General features: G+C 43.8%; 1 protein-coding gene across 2 annotated transcripts in view; it reads right to left on the bottom strand.

Moving 5' to 3' along the window:
* The window catches only part of IL15RA (interleukin 15 receptor subunit alpha), a 413,899-nt gene extending 394,831 nt beyond the window's left edge, over positions 1-19,068 (bottom strand). For both annotated transcript variants that reach the window (XM_069229273.1, XM_069229274.1), the window contains exon 1: positions 18,740-19,068. In XM_069229273.1, coding sequence (XP_069085374.1) covers positions 18,740-18,824 — 85 coding nt within the window. In that variant the 5' untranslated portion in view covers positions 18,825-19,068. The remainder of the gene's footprint in view (positions 1-18,739) is intronic.
* Positions 19,069-19,594: the final 526 nt, after the last annotated feature.

The raw sequence follows: 19,594 nt of genomic DNA, 5'->3' as shown, positions 1-19,594 counted from the left end.
AGTATGAAGGAAGATATCTAGTGTAGTTCATCCTGTCATATGCTAAACACTATGGGATCATAGTGCGTATGGTGGTAAGATATAAATGCTAATTTACTTCTCAAGCAGCAGGCAGCAAAGCTAGCAACACATTTTCAACAATATCCACAAACGACATCCAAAATGCAGAGAGATTTCCATTGTCATGACAAAGATGTTCCAGGAATACATCCCAAAGCTCTTTTACTTTAGCAAAGGTTGCATTCTGCAAGAAGCTGTTTAATCTCTGTTGGCATATGTCTTTTGCAAAGTCATTAACATCCTCAATGAAGGAGTAGATACCTAAATGTTCTCTTTGTAATTTTTCTCCACTTAGGGGATAAATTCCATCCAAGCCAGCCTCAACATCTGCACAATTGTACACACAACCTTCTAGTACTGATGATATTGATCCTTCTGCTATCATGTCTGCTTCAATGCAAAGGTTTTGACGGCCAGCGTCTTGAAAGCATTTGAAAGAACGGACATGACATTGCAAATGGTGCAAAAGGTGCCTATCCGAAGAATGATTCTGTTGTATGTTGCTTTATGCTTCCACACAATCTCAGTTGCTTTTGCGTAGAGAGCTTGATATATGACCACTACAACTTTTGCAAAATGCAGTGGTTCCCTTATCAGCTCTGACTGTTTCACAATTTCAGAAACAGTTGTCAACTCAGTTGCAGGGGCATTAATGGTGGGCAAGTAGCCAATGGACTCCTGGTATACACTAATTAGGTCTCTAGTACTGATGTTAAATCCTGTCCAACTTTGTATTATCTGTGCAAGGCTTGCTTCTTGTCTTGTGACAACCCAGATTATGTTCTTATTTTGTGGAAGCTGCAATCGGGCAACACATTCCGGCATGACTTTGGTACTTGTCATCAATGGCTGAGGCCCAACTCATTCATCAGAAACCTACATGAACAATTTGTCAGTGTTTGAGGTGGTCAACATTCTTTGCTTTTGTTTCTCAATGCTTGGGAGAGGAGCTTGAAAAGATTGTGGTCCAAACAACGTGGGCTGCACAGCTATACTGTTGACTCAATGGGTTGTCCCCTTACCAATAAGAGTCTCTTCCTGCCTACAATGTTATCCTATGCTAAGTTAGAGAAGACATGAGGCTGAATGTTGGCTGGAAGAACAATTTGCTCATTTAAGTTAGTAGCAAGTCTCTGAAGACACAAGGAGGTATCATTTTCTTCCAGTTGTGAGTATGAAATCCTATGACCAAGTAGGTCTGTTTAGATTGCAAATTATTTCAACATTGCCGGTCAGCGTTTTCATGGCGTATGGGAACAACAATTGCTTGGGGGGAATGATTGCATAAGTAAGGCAACCCTTTTGGATGGCTTTGTGTTTCCTGGCTCTCCAGTCAGACGTCCTAATAGGATCTGTTTGAGGTAATCAGGCACTGTAAATGAATCTTTATCAACGTGTGATGGATGATATGGCCATGGTGTTGATGTCAAGTTTGTTTTACACATTGTTATGTGCAATGATGTTTGATCGATGATCTTGTTCATGTCTGTTACTTTAACCTTTAAAACTGATAATGTTCTTTTCATACTCTGGTTTTCTCTTACAACGTCTTGTAACATGATACTATCAGGTTGGGCCAATAATTTTTCTTGGTTGTCTGAGAATAGTTGGCTGCGGTCACCAAACTCGGAGTCCAATTTTCTTCTAATATGCTTCTTGGTCGATTCATCTATTCTTTGTATTCCTCTGTGTGTCATGAGGGTTTCAAGCCTTTCAGTGAGAGTCGTCACACGTATTACCTCTTTGTCAGGAATAATCACAGTTCTTATGTATTGAAATAGTTCATCATATGCTTCATCTCTCATATTTTTTAAATAATCATCGGTTTTAATGCTAGATGCATGATCTTCCTCCTCTGCTTTAACCCTTGTATAGTTCCTATACAAGATATATGATAATGGACTTCTGCAGCCACTATGTCCTTACTATAAACTGCTAAAATCTTTTAATCACAATTAATGGTTACACATTCTCGAAGTCGTTTATCAACTCTAAGCTCTGTGGCCTTGATTAATTTCCCATGTGTTGATGTTCCCTTGGAGCATTATCGTTCCACAAACTATGCATTCTTCAGCATACACGTTGGACTTTAATGATGTTCTTCTATTTAAGCGTTTATATATGCACTCACTCGTTCCAGCATCATCACTGACACTTGTTTCAGCTTTTTGCTTAATAGTCTATAAGTCCCTCTTCATAGTAAACAGGCTCCTGCGCTTCCTGTGGTAAAATATTTGGGGAACCATGTTACTTTCCACATTTCTCACAATGTCTAATAGTGGAATGTGATTCCTTACTTAAGCTGCCTCTAACAAAGTTTTCCATGATGAGTCGTACTGTGGGCTTGTCAGTGTAACTCCATATTGGACATTTGACCATAAGTGAATTATACACTAGGGATCAGAGGGGCAGGATGTGGTTGTTTCAGTCTTCTTCAAGATGCTGCACAGTCATTCACCACCAGCTCTGGAAAAATAAATTAATTTAAAAAATGTATACATTTTACTTGGTATACTTAATATAAATCGTAATTACTATTATAATTATCAATTTATATAATCACATTTACTGTAATTGTAAATTTTATTAATACAATTCACAATAATAAAAAAATATGATTTTTTTTTTACATTAAAGTATCTTGGTAGTAGAGTTGTAACTTATAAAAGGCAAAGAGTTATGACTTGCTATCACATATTTTCCATCTCTAGGCGTCCATACCTTGCCAATAAATCATGTGAGAACCCATCCCCCAAGTGGGACTGATAAGATGGTTGGCTCAAGGCTTACTCCTCTATAGCATAGAACCATATTAAAGAAAACAAAATGCTACCTGAAAAAAGCACCAAACCTACGAAAAAAATCAGAGCACAAATTACACTTTGCTACACAGAACCACGCCGCAAGAACATATATCAAAACAGATCCTAAAATATAGCTCTTCACTCAGAAAAACAATACACTTACCTCATCATAAAATGGAACAGCACCAAAGAAATACACAATAAAACCACAGAGTGAAAAGCTCATCACATAGAAGTAAAGAACAAACAAAACCACAACGTTAAGTACAACATGCCAAAACAACACACAGCACACTTCGATTCCATGAAACACAGCAACATCTGTAGGAAAATTACATTAATCAACATACAAAGCAATATACTTCTTGACGTAAAAAACAGAAACTTACCACATGCATTACATTTAGCACTACCCAGACATAAATAGTAAATGATCACACCAAGAAATACAGCACCACACAAAGGCAAAAAACATATGTTACTACAATATCATGAAATATAACATAAATGCAACAAAGTAGAACAGCCAAACATACACTCATACCAAGGCTAAAAGGTTTATTCTCCATGAAATACATCACATCATTGAGCTATACCGCCATCTGCCACACCATTACATTTGTTACGATCCATAGGGAAAAAGCCGAAAACTGCACATCAGGAAAATCACCATCATATGATGGTGATCAACACAGTAAAACAAAGCAGCCCACCACAAATCAGAGCACCATGAAATATACACCATACACATGAAAAACATCAAAGTACAAGTCATGGAGCAAAACTCCATACTGCCACTTCTACTGCAGCATAAATTACAACAGCATTCTATCTGTACTCATATGTTGTTTAGTCAGCAACAGAAGTATTGACAGCCACTCGCTAACAGCAAGGCACCTATGACAGAAAAAGTAAATCAGACCAAGCAAAGCACAGCAAATTATATAATTATTACATAGAGTCCCACGCCAAGGGAAAACAAAAGTAACACATCATGAATAACAGTAACACACCAAGGCACAACTACAGAAAACTACCATATTAGAATATAGAGCCCCACAAATAAGTAAGCTGCTTAGCTCATAGTTAAGCCACATAATTCGATCATGCCTTGCAAAAGCTGTATGCCAAAAAAACAAATCACAGCAGTCTATCACAGCCTTAATTATAGTGCAACACTGAGAAATAAAATACCACACCAAGGGAATATTGTGCAATTTTCTGAACCATGGGATCCAGTACAATATTGTCAGGACATAAAATACAGCAACACCTTCCTATAAATCCTAGGAAACTACAAATTCATGAAATACAACACTATATGGAGAACAGAATGGTACAGTCTATAACAGTGGTCTCCAAACCTTTTAATGCCGAGCCCCCCAGTTGAAAAATAAAAATCATTTGGCCCCCCTCAGCATTTTTCACAATTATTTTATAAAGATAGCAATGTTTAAATATGTCTAGAACTATTTAAACATTGCTATTAGTACTGTTTCCTTTTAAAAAACATGCAATAACATGCTTCTGCTTGAAATAAAGCCCTGTTATCTGTTTAATGCTTCTTTTGGCCAGAGCCTGGCGCCCCCCCGGGATTACTTGAGGCCCCCCTGGGGGGGCCCGCACCCCAGTTTGAAGACCTCTGGTATACAAGAACATGCAAACTACAACATCACATAAGGAAGCAGCACAACAACTTGACAATAAATGAAAGACTGTACTCATCAAAAACCATACCTTGAAACACAGTTCCATGTGATGGAAAATATTAGCAAACTATGAGGCCATGAAATTCAATATTACACAACAAATACGCAAACTACCACTTTCAGAAATCCATTACCATACAAACAATGCCGAAACCTATTGCACCTTTACAAGGTAAACATTGCATCTTACCAGAACATAAAACACACCACCATACAATTGAAAGAAACACTGTAATCTACCACACCAATGATACACAACATCACAATAAAAACAAATTCAGCATGTCATCACACAGATTACAAGCATTGGCAAAGTCAATATATCTCACCCAGAGGTAAGTTATTGGCTTTGTCAATATAGTAGAGGTGGACAACCAGAGAGTAGGTAGGAGTCAACAGGACATTAAGACATTAAAAAAAAAACACTGAAAGAAAGGCCAGCACTGGCCGCATCATAGCACTTTTTCTTCCCATATGGTGGGGGAGGGGGAGGGCGGAGCAACATGGACATTAAGGGGGTGGAAGAGAAAGAAACAACTCAGACAAGGGTGGAAGGGGAAGAAGCAACACTGATGGGTGGAAGGAGGGGAAGAAGCAAGAGATACAAAAAATAAAAAAATAGTACCTCAATCATAGCCCTAGCAGGAAAGGACCCTAATCGGGTGATGCAATCAGCACTTGGTCCATGCTCTAGCTGAAAGAAGAGGAAGTGAGGCCAGCTTGTGCTGCCCAATTAGAATTCCATAACAAATAGATGATCCCTTCAGGGGAAGTACAGCCCTTAACTTCCTCGGCAGTGACCAATAGGATTAAAAAAAAAAACACACTGATAAGTTTTGGTAAGTACCTTATCCATTTTATTCAAAACAAAAATATTTAAAATTGCCCACTCAAGACAACCCTCAATTTATATTTCAGGTGTCCCTCAAATGTGACAGCGCAGTGGAAGTGAATAAAGTGAAACTAAAATGCACCAGTGTTATAACAAAATCATATGTACAAATGTGGCTAAAAAAATCATGTGATCTTCCATACAACACCCCAAATCTGGGTTTCTGGAAACCACTAACAATTTTAAAGTCAGTCCACATCCGTTTTTGTCAACGTTTCAACCCAACCTGCAAAATTAATTCACACAGGGTCATCATCAGGATGAGATTTTGTTGTAGGAAGCACCTAAAGTGAGAGAACCGTGTATCAGTCCTTTGCGCTTCACAATACAGCTTGTTTGTATTTGTGAAAACTTACATAACTCACCCCATTGATAGAGGCAAAATTCCCAATGTATGAAGAATACAACCCATGACCATTATAATTATTTGATCTAAAAAAGTTTTCCCCAAGCATAAGTCACCCAGAAGGAAGTTAAACGTATGTGGTGGCCTGAAATGACATAGAATTACATACCCAGGTCCCAGGGTTACTGGGTTTGCCCCATCTTTTATGGTGCCCAATAAGAAGGAAGCAAATAAAAGTGACAATGAAGCCCACACATGGTAGCTCCTTGGGGAACACAGTGTCTCTTGCAAGCAAGACGCAGGAGAGACATAAAAAGTGCCAGATATGGCAGCACTGGCAAAACATCTTGCAAGGGACAGCACAGGAGTTGTCCCAGGCAAGACCTTTTAAAAGGTACAAAAACAACAATTTGTGCCATTTATTCATTGCCTCAGATACATGACGAAGTTTTAAAGTGCACCCATGTAAGGTGGCTAAGTAAACATCACTTTATTTGTTGTGCATGGTTAGAAGATTGTGATTTTATAGTGTGGCCTGTCTCTTCTATCAGTGGAAACACTGTTGCTAATTTTAGTAGGCAGTTAGTTGTTTTGCTGGTTACCAATTTCCTATTAACATGTTGCAATCGCCTGTTTTGAATAATACATGATTACAAAATAGACACAATGCGTCAAGGGTTGTGCAATACCACTTTCTTTGATGTCCTGAAAGTCAAAAGTCATGTTAGGTCATGTTCTCTGAAGTAATTTAGTCAAAATTTAGGTAGAGTCACTTTTGTTATCTCTACGTCTGTTGAGACTTTGAAGCAATTTTCCAGATGTGTACAGGCTAGATAAGCACAAACAAGCACTTAACAGGTACTTCCTAGTGAGAAGAAAAACATATAGGGGGTCATTTCAACCCTGGCGGTCAGAGACCGCCAGGGCTAAAGTGGCGTCCGTACTGCCAACAGGCTGGCGGTACGGAGACCCATATTTCGATCGCTGTGGTAGCGCCGCGGTCGCACTGCCGGGGCCGGCGGTTTCCCGCCGTTTTAGCCCCGGCAGTGATAATCCGCCAGGGCAGCGCTGCCCTGGGGATTATGACTCCCCTACCGCCAGCCTGTTTCTGGCGGTTTGCACCGCCAGGAAGAGGATTGCACTAAGGGGAGTCCTGGGGCCCCTGGGGGCCCCTGCACTGCCCATGCCTCCTAATAGGGCCCCGGAAAAGCGCGACAGGTGCTACTGCACCCGTCACACGGCCGCAACACCGCCGGCTCCATTAGGAGCCGGCTCCTATGTTGCGGCTGCATCCCCGCTGGGCCGGCGGGCGTAAACTAGGTTTGCGCCCACCGGCCCAGCGGGGATGTTGTAATGGGGACCGCAGGATTGCGGCCGCATGGCGGTTACAGCTTTGCGGGCGGCGGTAGCCGCCCGCCAAGCTTGTAATGACCCCCATAGTGCCATAGATGCCTAACTGGGGTTGTACACATGTAAAATGTCTTAAAACACACTTACCAACTCTTGTAAACTCTTACTATTTTACTACACGTTTCCTAACTATTTTGCTGCAAAATTATATATCCCTGATTTTGAAAGAAAATCCTGCCCCACCATTATCTGCGATACTCAGATTCAAAAACACACCCTTTGGAAGCTTTCCCGGACGAAACACGTGTTGGCTGTGAATCCGAAAGCTAAATCAACACTGACTACGAGATACCTTTGAAGAACATGACTCAATTTGGATTGAAGGATTTGGGATTTTGACTTTGGATCATATCACAAGTTTGGAGCATCAATTTTGATTATTTGATTACATTTAATTCGGACATTGTTACTTAATTGAAGGACATTGATATATATGATTTATATTATCTCATTTTCTTTTTGTAGTAATATACAATATATGTACATAATGAGTACTTACTTATGAGCACTGTTTTATTCGATCTCATAACAAATCTTAATCAGTGATTCTATAATACTGGATATTATGTATGCATGAGTGCCTCTTGTAGTTATTGGTATTTATGAGTGCTTAGCACACATCAAGACCCAGGGGTGGGGTCTTTCAAGGGTGCACCATTAGATGATTTAAGTAATAATTTCGTATGATTTTTCCCTATTACCCAGAGCGCCTAACATTCCCTCGGTTAAGTACACCCACATACAATTATCCTTCCAGTTAGTAGCAGCAATGGGTGTGAAACCAGTGCTGGATCCCGGACAGCTAAACATTTCTAAAATGTATACAAAATTCTGAATTCAGCAAGGGGTCATTTGTGTAGATCCTTCAAGGTTTTCCTACAGAAAGTAACAGCTAAAATAAAAAGATATTGAAATTGAGGTGAAAAAAAGAGCCATTTCTGTCCACCTTTTCTTCTATAACCTTTCCCAGCTATGGCAGATTTTTAAAAGCAATATACCATTACTTTTGCTGGACTCTTCTTGTTGCGGGTATATATAGGGCTTGTATGTTTATCAAGAACCCTAGGTACCCAGAGCCAATAAAGGAGCTGCACCTTGCAATGGGTTTTCATTGTATACCGGGTATACAGCAATTCATTTAGTGAACTATAAAGAGTGAAAAACAGGTATCAAGAAAACCTTTGTATTTCCAAAATGGGCACACAATAAGGTGTTGAGAAGCAGTGGTTATCTGCATATCTCTGAATTCTGGGGTCCCCATACTAGCATGTGAATTACAGGGCACTTCTCAAATAGACGTCTTTTTTACACACTGTCTTACACTTTGAAGGAACAAATGTAGAGAAAGCCAAGAAGCAATAACACTTGTTCTTCTGTTCTGTGTTCCCCCAAGTCTCCCAATAAAAATGGTACCTCACTTGTGTGGGTAGGCCTCATGCCCGTGACAGGAAATGCAACATGGACACATCCCATTTTTACATTGAAATCTGACGTGTTTTTTGGAAAGTGTCTAGCTGTGGATTTTGGCCTCTAGCTCAGCCGGCACCTGGGGAAACCTCCCAAACCTGTGCATTTTTCAAAACTAGACATCCAGGGGAATCCAGGATAGTGACTTGTGGGGCTCTCACTGGGTTCTCTTACCCAGAATCCTTTGCAAACCTCAACATTTGGCAAAAAGAATTTACACTTTTTCCCCACATTTCCGTGATCGAAAGTTCTGGAATCTGAGAGGAGGCACACATTTCCTTCCACCCAGCATTCCGCCAAGTCTCCCTATAAAAATGGTACCTCACTTGTGTGGGTAGGCCTAGTGCCTGCGACAGGAAATGCCCCAAAACACTATGTGGACACATCAAAATTATCAAATACAAAACTACCTGTTTTTGCGTAGGGGGGGTGGCGGTGTTGCTCCCCTTGTGTGAAATTGATGTGAAAAAAAAATCCCTGGTATCTAGTGGTTTCTGCCCCCCTTCAAAAAAAGGCCGAACTGCCCCCAAGGTGGGCAGAAATGGCCTAAAAACAATTTGCCCCCCACCCTCCCCCCAGGGAGCGAACCTTGCCTAATTAATTAAAATAGGCCGATCTGCTCCGGGGGGGGGGGGGGAGGAGAGGGCAGAAAAGGCCTAATTTAAAAAAATGCCCCCCTTGGGGAGCAGCCTTTGCCTATGGGGCCGCTCCCCTCATGTGTTTACAAAAGTAAACACAAATCCCTGGAGTCTAGTGGGCATTTCTGCAGCCCGATCACTTTACAATCAGGTTGCAGAAATGCTAAGAAAGACATCAAAGGAAAGGAAAAGCTTTTCCTTTCCTTTAATGCCTCTCTGCCATCCCCCACCCTCCCCAGATCGGAAGAGAAATGCAGGCATTTCTCTTCCGATCGCGCTGGATCGGGGCGACCTCTGACGAGTCATTGGGGGGGGAGGGTGCTGAGGGCAGGGGTGGAAGGGGTGGAAGGGGAAGCGATTCCCCTTCCATCCCTGCCCATGGGAGGGGGGTTGGAGGTCCACGGGGTTACTGCTAGCGCTCCCCCGTTGGCCGGGTCCAGGCGTAACGGTTACATCCTCGGCACGCGAGCTGTGCAGCCGAGGACGTAACCGTTATGCCCTTGGCAACCAAAGGGTTAATCTGAGTAACTTGATGTACAGATCGACTTTGACTGAACTTTTACATTTTCATATCTGCTCTATTATTTCACTAACAAACTAATCTAAGACCTTCTCATTTAAAGTAAGTGTCAGACTTTTTTGTGTGAAGTAGATAGAAGTGACAGATATAGGGGAGAGCTAATGGACACCGGGCAGAGTATTAATAAAATGGACCTGGGGAACAATGAACACAAGGGAAACAAAAGTCAGTGTGGGTAAGAAATCAAGAGGGAATGATGGAACTGATTAAAAATTAGAAAGCAGACTTTACACTTTGTGAGCCAGGTCGAAAAGTTATGTCTTTGTGGTCACTATATTTGGAAAAATGTGTTATAATAGGTGGCATTTTGCCTTCCTCCTTGAAAGAAGGCTTTAAAAATGAACAGCCAAAACCTGTCTTAAGGTGATTGAGCTTGTTCTGAGTAATAATGGAGCTTGAATGAAATATGTATGATAGCTACCTTTTTCCATCAATACAGGCTTGACCACACCATAAATTACAGCACTGCATCAAGAAAAACACACACAGCTAGCACCGCCATCTAAAGTATTATCACCTCATGAAACCTCAACAAACAACACTGCTAGCAGCTGTGCTTCATTTGGTCTTGCATAGGCAGTCCATGCATTCTCTCTTTGAGATATGTTATTATCTACTCTGTAGCGCAGTGGCTTCCAACTTTTGACTTCTGTGAACCCCCACTTTATCATTACTGGAGCCCGGGGACCCCAACTGAATCAATGTTGGAATCAGGGGACCCTCCACTGAGTCATTAGTGGAAGCCAGGGACTTTGGCCTAAATACTGTCAATGATTTGAATTACAAAACGTTACACAAGAAATACAGAAACAAAAATTCATCAAACACATCCACAAATGATAACAGATGTATTTGATTTAAAAATAAAAAAATAAAAAAATTTCAATAGGAAGGTTGGAACTTTTCTAAATGTAAATGAAGCCACATATCACCCAGAATATATTCTGTTTGATGTACCTGCACTGCTCCCACGAATCAATCTGAGGATACTAATTTAATTTTTAGCCTCCATTAAAAGTTACTCGACACAGTACACTTTCAAGTTTTTGATTGTACATTTAGGCACCTTATATACACTTTATTAATTTGTTAATATTATTTAATTTTCTCAGCAGTCGCAGACCCCCTGAGGAGGCTTTGCAGATCCCCTGGGGTCCCCGGACCACAGGTTGGGAACCACTGCTGCAAAGTAAGTGCATGCCCATTGCTGCCCGTTGCTTTTAATTGGTTCTTTGTAGTGCCTCTCATAAATGTGTGTTTTTGTACTAGTCACTTACTTGTATTTGTTCCTCCTTTTGTTGCTTGGTTTCCTCCCATGAAGACTGCCCCTGTTACATGTAAGCTCACTCTCTTCTTTAATGTATGTGTTTGTTGGCGCACTATTTTTTCTTCGGCTTGGCTCATTTTCACCTTCAGAATTGTGACAGAGACACTCCCTTCAAAATGGAATGCAAGTGCGTCATCCAGCCAGCACTTCTCACTTAGGGCCAGATGTAGGAAGCATTTTGCATGGTGGAAACTGCGGAAATCGCAGTTTGCGCCATGCAAAATGCTAATCGCGATGCACATTCTCAATTTGCAAGTCAGTACCGACTTGCAAATTGTGAATGCGACTCGCAAAGGGGTGTCCCCTTCCTATTTGCGACTCGCAATTTCGCAATGCTAAATTGCTTTGTGACCGCAAATGCGGTCGCAAAGCAATTCGCAGTTACCACCAGTGTCACACTGGTGGTAACCCATTCGCAAAAGGGAAGGGGTCCCCGGGGGACCCCTTCCCCTTTGTGAATGTTGCCCAAAATGTTTTTCCAGAGCAGGCAGTGGTCCAAAGGACCACTGCCTGCTCTGAAAAAACGAAACCAAATGGTTTCGTTTTTTTTTTTATTTTGCAACTCGTTTTCCTTTAAGGAAAACGGGCTGCAAAAGAAAAAAAAAAAACTGCTTTATATAAAAAGCAGTCACAGACATGGAGGTCTGCTGTCTTCAGCAGGCCACCATCCCTGTGAGTGCAGGGACTCGCTATGGGGTCGCAAAATGCGACCCACCTCATTAATATTAATGAGGTGGGTCTTTGCGACCCCATAGCGAATCGCAGACAGTGTCTGAGACACCGTTCTGCATCCGAGTCGCACCGACTCGCAATTTCCGATTCGCAAAATCGGAACTTCCTACATCTGGCCCTTACTGTGGCACCGATTCACAGCCACTACGCATCAATGGAATCAAGCACTTCCCTCCTGACACACACACTTGATGGAAGCATTTTTTTTTTTTTAAATTATGCACACACTTCGCACAATGTCATTTTTTTTTTTTTACTTTTTGGGGATGCTCAGCATGGCATCCGCTTCACAGCCGCCACACATCCTTTGCCCTTTCGGCCCCTTGCTCAACGCTGCATGCCTCCGGGACTTCACAATCTGCACCAGACTTAGGAGCAACCCGGTGGGTCACCAGGATACCATCTGCAAAGAGGCTGTCTGCTGGAGCTCAGCACTCATGTTGCCATCTTCCTTGGTGGCTAGGTCACACACCCCTACTGCTGTTTTGCTGGACACTTCATAGTGCTTATTTTTAAAAAAATCACGTTATCCACCACTGCCCGCCCCTCCCCATACCTACCTCCACCCGTCTGACAAAGCCAATAGGCCGCCCATTGGCGAGACCTCTTGACTTTGCCAATGCTTGTGTTTCTTGGACTTACAACTGTAGCATATCTCCGACAGCATGTCACCAATGATACGTAGTACAAGGAGCTCCTATACCTCCTCGTGGAAAAATAGCAGCAGATCACTAATGTTTAACAACAGCACCAAAGTTTAGCCAGTGAAAGCATCAGGAATCACAACCATGACAAACAGTGGGTAAACTGGGAACCATGACAAAACAGCAGCACGCCAAAGAAACTAAATATGGAAATAGTCAACAATAAGAAAACACTAGCAGATAACAACCAAGTGCATCAAAGGCACTCCACAAAAGAAAGGATGATTTTCTCACATGAAACAGTACTATGAATAAAATCTATATCACATGCCCAAAGAAAAATATAGAAAATGGCTGTGCTATCACTTGCAAATCTGACACCATCCCCATCCCCAAAAAGAGTAGAAAATTCATTTTACGAAAAATACAGAGAACTGCCCATGTGAAAAATCTGTGAGCCTTTAAAGCAATAATGAATACTTGTAACGTAGTCTTCTATAAATCCACAGTACTTCCTGACATGAGAAAACCCAGCTATGGGACCACGTATGTAAAGGACAGTTAACAAGCATCGGCAAAGCCGAAAGGTCTGGGTTAAGTGTGCTAATGCACATAGAATTAGCACATTAGAGTGAGGTACACAGGAGGATGGCAACAACAGCAGACAGTGAGGGCTATATTTGTAAGTAAAGAAGTCCTTCATGCAGTTCCATACAAGAGTTCAAAGAAAGATGAAAAGACCCACCCAAAAGCATTACGTGAGACAGATATAGGCCACTGGGTTGAACAAGGACATAAATGTCAAAGTATGAAATGCTTTCTGCTCATCTCCATTCCTTTAGATTTTCAACAAGCCAGAACCAAGGGTAGGGCCTCAAGCTAATGCACAAGTACACACACTGTTGGCCTACAAGACCTGCAACCTAACCATCTCTATCAAGTCTCTAGCTTGTATAGTCTCAAGGTTACTGGGCATGCTGTAGGCAGGGGCATCTTGTGGAAGACGTCATGAATGAACAGTCCCCTTAATTGTTTCCCACGGCATGTCAAAATAAAATCAGATTTGTGCAAGTGCTAGTGCACTGCAGTCACAGTGCTTCATCCTTTTTAAAACATTTACCACACATAGGCCCTCATTCTGACCTTGGCGGGCGGCGGAGGCCGCCCGCCAAAGTCCCGCCGTCAGGTTACCGTTCCGCGGTCGAAAGACCGCGGCGGTAATTCTGACATTCCCGCTGGGCTGGCGGGCGGCCGCCTTCAGGCCGCCCGCCAGCCCAGCGGGAAAGAGGCTTCCACGATGAAGCCGGCTCGGAATCGAGCCGGCGGAGTGAAAGCTGTGCGACGGGTGCAGTTGCACCCGTCGCGTATTTCACTGTCTGCGCAGCAGACAGTGAAATACATTTAGGGGCCCTCTTACGGGGGCCCCTGCAGTGCCCATGCCAGTGGCATGGGCACTGCAGGGGCCCCCAGGGGCCCCGCGACCCCCCCTACCGCCATCCGGTTCCCGGTGGGCGGACCGCCGGGAACTGGATGGCGGTAGGGGGGGTCGGAATCCCCTCGGCGGCGCAGCTAGCTGCGCCGCCTTGGAGGATTCCTATGGGCGGCGGTACACTGGCGGGAGACCGCCAGTGTTGCCGGTCCGACCGCGGCTTTACCGCCGCGGTCGGAATGCCCATTGGAGCACCGCCGGCCTGTCGGCGGTGCTCCCGCGGTCCTCCAACCCGGCGGTCATGGACCGCCAGGGTTGGAATGACCACCATACTCTTTTGCTGGCTAGAGGCTGCTGCACTCTGCTCATTCTCTCTTCTGCAGGCCTGCGGGTGCCCAACATCTGTCTACAATGACTAAACTATGTGCCAGGTGACGATCTCACAGTCCTGAGGTTTGTGAGGTCATCTGCTCGGCAAAGCCGTAGCCTCAAGGGCTAATCTCCTCCCACTGATGACGGGGTCATAAATTTAGCCCCGGCCACTTCAATCTGAAGCCCTGAAGCACTGGGGCTTCATGTCAATCAGAGAGTGGAAAGGTATTTATTAAAAGTGCTAATTTTCAAAAATGAATTGAGAAACCTGCCTGTCCCTACCCTGATAACTATGCTATTAGTGAACTAGTCTGCAAGTCAGTTGTTATGCATACCCTATATGGTGTCTAAATTCATATTACAAATGGAGAAATAACATTATAGGCTATTAAATCAAACACAAGTGAGATGTTTCTGTAGCACACATCCTGAACTCACATATTTAAAGGTATTTTAGCATGTAAAAATTAACAAAAAAGGAGGTTACACAAAATAAAGTATTTTCTTAGGATCACACAATTTGGTAAAGTAGTGTCCCTGGGATTGACATCAGGTTTTAAAGTTTTACAATATCCAATTCATCCACTGGATGGGTATCTAATCTTTCTGACATCAAAGGTCAAGGCTTTGACATTAAGGGGCTTATTTACAAGACCTGTGCTCCACCGGTGTGTCACTTTTTGTGATGCACTGGCACCGCATAGTGCAGGCCCATATCTACAAGGCCAAGAAAAGCAACTCTGCGTGGCTTTTCATGGCCTTGTAGATATGGTGCAAGACAATGCATCGTAAGTCGTCAGAGAGGAGTTCCCTGGGTGTTGCGGTGGGTTTTCCCGAGCAACACCAATGAGGTTTGATGCATGTGTTTTGATGCATTCCCAGATTTACAAGAATCTATAAACCTGGGAATGTGTCAAAATCCTACGTCTCCTCAGGGGAGGCACAATGAGGAGAAACATCTTAATTTCTCCTCTTTTGTTCCTCTTTCTATGTGTGCTGCATCCTGCAGCACACATTCAAAGAGGAAATAGCTTCCATTAATTGTTTTTGTGCAGGAAGATATCCCTTTCTGCACAGAATCAATCCTATCTGCAACGCAGGCATCCTAGCACCATGGTGTGCCAGTGCAAGAGGAGAGGACAGAAATGCACTGTATCTTAAAGATATGGCACATTTCTTCTCTTTCTCTGTGGCACTGGGCAGCACAGAAAATTCACTTGCTGCACTGCCCTGCACCACGGGGCTTATAAATCAGCCCATACGTTTTGGAGGATGACAGAGCGTGGGCGACAGACAGACTCCACCTTTTATTTTTGGCAGCTTTATGTAATACAAACCTTGCTCAGGCATATCACAACAGACAAAAATTATGTTACGCTTTTTCTTTTTCAGTACTGGGAGATTTGTCGGGGTTCTCAGGATTCTGAGCAAAGGCCAGGATACACACTTGTTTTCCTGCAGGGAACTTCTGAAATCGGCTACAGCACAGTGAGTTCCCCTGGGTTGCCAGCAGCAGCGGTCCAGACGAGGGCCCAAGGTGAGATGTGGGCAATTAGCACACCACAGGCTGAAACAATCAGCGGCGGCTGCAGCAATGAAGCAGCTGTGCGGAGGTGGCCCTTCTACTTCACAGACGTGCTTGTGTGATGCTGGCAAAACCTGCTAGTCCAGGAGAATCGGGGGCTGCGTGGGGGCCCTCCTCAACACCAAATGTTGCAAGAGTGGGTGCCACACAATGCCACCAGCCCTACTGCACCAACAGACACAGGACATCTGTAACTGCGACCATTTATTTATACCCTCGACTGCGCCCAGGTTAGGTAAGTTATCACGTAGTGGCCAGTTAACTTATCACACTGGTGACATGTTGTCATGCACACAGTGGCCTCCTCTTTCTAGGGTCAGGACCAGGGCCGGCTTTAAGGCAGTGCGCGCTGTGCAGCTGCACGGGGTGCTGACCTGGTTTGGAGGCGCTGACCTGAGGGAGGTGGTGCTGTTTTTGGCAATTAATTACAAAACTTAAAATTTAAAAGCACCTGCTGAAAAGTTTCTTGTGTCCAGCCTTCAGGACGCAATTAAAATGTCAAGATACCTCTTGCGATTAATGTACTCTAGGCCACTCAACTCTGCATCACTCCACTCTACGCAACTGCACTCTACAGCACTATACTCTACTCTGCACTACACCACTCTACACTGCACCACTATACACTACTGCACTCTCTGCCACTATTGTATGCCACTCTATTCCACTACACTCTATGCCACTCTACTTTACCCCCACGCCACTCCATGCCACTGCACTCTAAACCACTGCATTCTATGCCAATGCACTCTAAACAACTGCACTGTACCCCACTGCACTTTACTCTGCACCACTACGCCACTGCTCCTATGCCACTCTACACCACTATGCCACTAACTTTTAGCCATGAACAGCAGCCACTCTGGTGTGTAACAAGGCTAAAACACATTGGCAAAGCCAATAACTCTTACGTAGACAAGACCTATTGGTTTTTGCCAATGTTTGTTAGTACTATGAGGTACCGAGGTCCATGAAAGAACTGTGAATATGTAAGTCCTTATTTTAAACATGCATCTGACGCCTCGTCAGAGGTAGTAAGCGCTATATAAATACAATTACATCATATTATAGGCTGCTTCAAAACGCGCAAATACATTTCGGTTAAATAAAAAAAAGTTGCTTCTCAAATACAGATTTGAATAATACACAGTTTACACCTAGTACTAACATTTTTTATTACACTCCATTAAAACCACACACTCCACAGCTCACCTTGGAACACCATTACAGTACCTCTCTAAAAGAAAATATCTTTGCCATCAGAAAGCTTCAAGTGACTCCTTTGATTAAAGTCAAAGCAGGTTTTCAAGCCCCTCTGCATTTGCAGATTTACCAGTTGCACATATTTTCATTTCTTTAGGGAAGGAAACACCCTGGCAAGAAGGCCTTTTCTTTTCCGTCTGCCCCTCCCTCCCTCAGAACACAGGGGACTCCCTGCCCTTCAATACAGCTGGGGAAACTGATCTGACTGTAATTTCGCCCTGCCATCCGTTGTCTTTTTGGTGAAAGGCTAAACCCCTCCAAAAGGCCCATTCCTGTAAAATATAAGTAGTACATAACTCTGTTCATTGGTTTGGGAAATGTTGGCTGCAGTTTATTAAGGTTGATTTACAGCATGTTTGCCCTGCTTTTATGAGGGCCATAAATCATTCCGTCATCTCATATGTACATGCAAAGGGGTCATGAGTTGTCATAAATCACTTTGTCCATGAGGTTAATAGCCCCTGGGTTTATGCTTACATTGTTATTGTTATGGTTTGTCCTAACACACTTTGCATCTTAACAACCCCCATAATTTTTTATCTGCATGTCACCTATCCATCAATAATTTGCCACAAATCACTCTCGCGTTTACTCCTTTGTGTATCTTGCCCTTTGGCATTGGTGTTATTCCTTTTCTATGTAGGAGGGTACTCATTTCTTTTTAGGCTTAACTCGCTACCTTGTTTAGTCCTTGTATCCTGCTCTCCAGCAGACCCTTGCTGCGAGTGGGGTGGTCGCCTTGAGGGGAGACCACTTCCGGTCCCCCTCCTTTGCGCGCCTCGTTTCGGCACAAATTGTTACTCGTGGGCCTCGGTGGGATTTCTGCTCCGGACCCTCAAGCGCCCTTCGGTTGTGGGCCTTCGCCCTAAAATTACGGACAAATGCCGTCTGTTAAACCTTTCATCACGGACAACAGACAGCAAGGCGAAATTACGGGCAGTCCGTGAAATTTATGGACGTGTGCTCACCCTAGAAAGGGATGGGAGTTTTGTGTAGGGCAGCTTTGATTTGCCATAAAGTAGCGCAGAGGGTTAATATGCCTGTTTCAAAGCGCAGGAATATATTTTATGTGGATAGCTGAGTGGATTAGTAAAGCCAGCGTTTACCAGCGCTTTAAAACAAATTAAACACATGTGAAAGGTGGCTATGGAGAGAAAGGGGACACATTTGCCTGAGTGGTAGTGAGTGTCTCTGAGGAGGAGATCGTGATGGAGAGGGGCGGAAAAAAGTCTGTCGCACAGGGCGCCACCAGCGCTAAAGCTGGCCCTGTTCATGACTTCCCTGAAAGCGGCCGCAGGTCTTACCTGTATTTGGGCTTGACAAATTTCCCATTGACTACGGGGTGCCGTTAACAATCAGAAGGGCTACCGTAACTAGGCTGGGCGGGCTCTCAAGGTGAGAGGGTGTGTAGGTGACACGTCTGGCCCGTGTCAAGTTGGATAGAGCAGCGCAAGGGACAAGCAGCGATAGCAGATCCTTACCTGTGCGTGCTTCAGCCGTTGCTGCGCAGAGAGCCACAAGGTGGAGAAATGTCATCAGGGCGCACAGCGCTTCCCTCCAAGCCATGTGCGGAGGGCGAGGCTCGCCTCACCTGCCTGTGTCCTCTGGGCGCTTCACCACAACCACTTACATGGCGGCCGAAGGGGGCGCGTACACAGGCGGCCCGGGTCTCTCTGCTGCCGGGAGAGTCTGAACGCATTGCTCTCGTGGTCAGACGCCGCTCTTTCGCTTTCACTTTCGGGGTCTTGTTGTTGAGCGTCATTTAAGGATATTGGACTTTTTAATGGGGGAAGGCGGGGCACTGTTCTCGCTGTCGTATGGCTCTGCGGAAGACTATTTGAAGCTTATTGTTTCATAGATTATTGTTCTTACCACAGAGGACGTACCGTCACATTTCAAAAGTTGCATGCGCGATGACTGCTGTCGTGTGCCAACCACCCCACACCCAACCCCCTGCCAATTTCGCGGCGCTAAGGAGGTAGTTTAAGATGCTTGCTTTTTCTGCTGTTGAGTTGGACGAGCCACAGATGGGTGAGATTTGTTGTGGCGTCTTCATGCCACCTATGCTCCACCCTCATACGGCAGGAATTAATAATAACAAGCATCAATGGGAAATAGCAACACCACATTTTGTGATCCTAGCCAATTATTTTTATTAAAGCGTGCCCTCTGTTTTTTTATTATCACATATGAGAGCACCTGGCATTACAATAGTTCAGGGTATGTGCTGTACAAAAATCTTTCCTGTGTTTCACTTAGCAGACTATAATTTTGCTCCAATGCTTAATATGGGCCTGTGGTTATGTTTCCTCATTAGACATTTCCCAAGATCAAGA

The sequence above is a fragment of the Pleurodeles waltl genome, chromosome 4_1, assembly GCF_031143425.1.
Source record: "Pleurodeles waltl isolate 20211129_DDA chromosome 4_1, aPleWal1.hap1.20221129, whole genome shotgun sequence".
NCBI classification, from domain to species: Eukaryota; Metazoa; Chordata; class Amphibia; order Caudata; family Salamandridae; genus Pleurodeles; species Pleurodeles waltl.
This window is presented reverse-complemented; position numbering and strand designations above follow the sequence as displayed.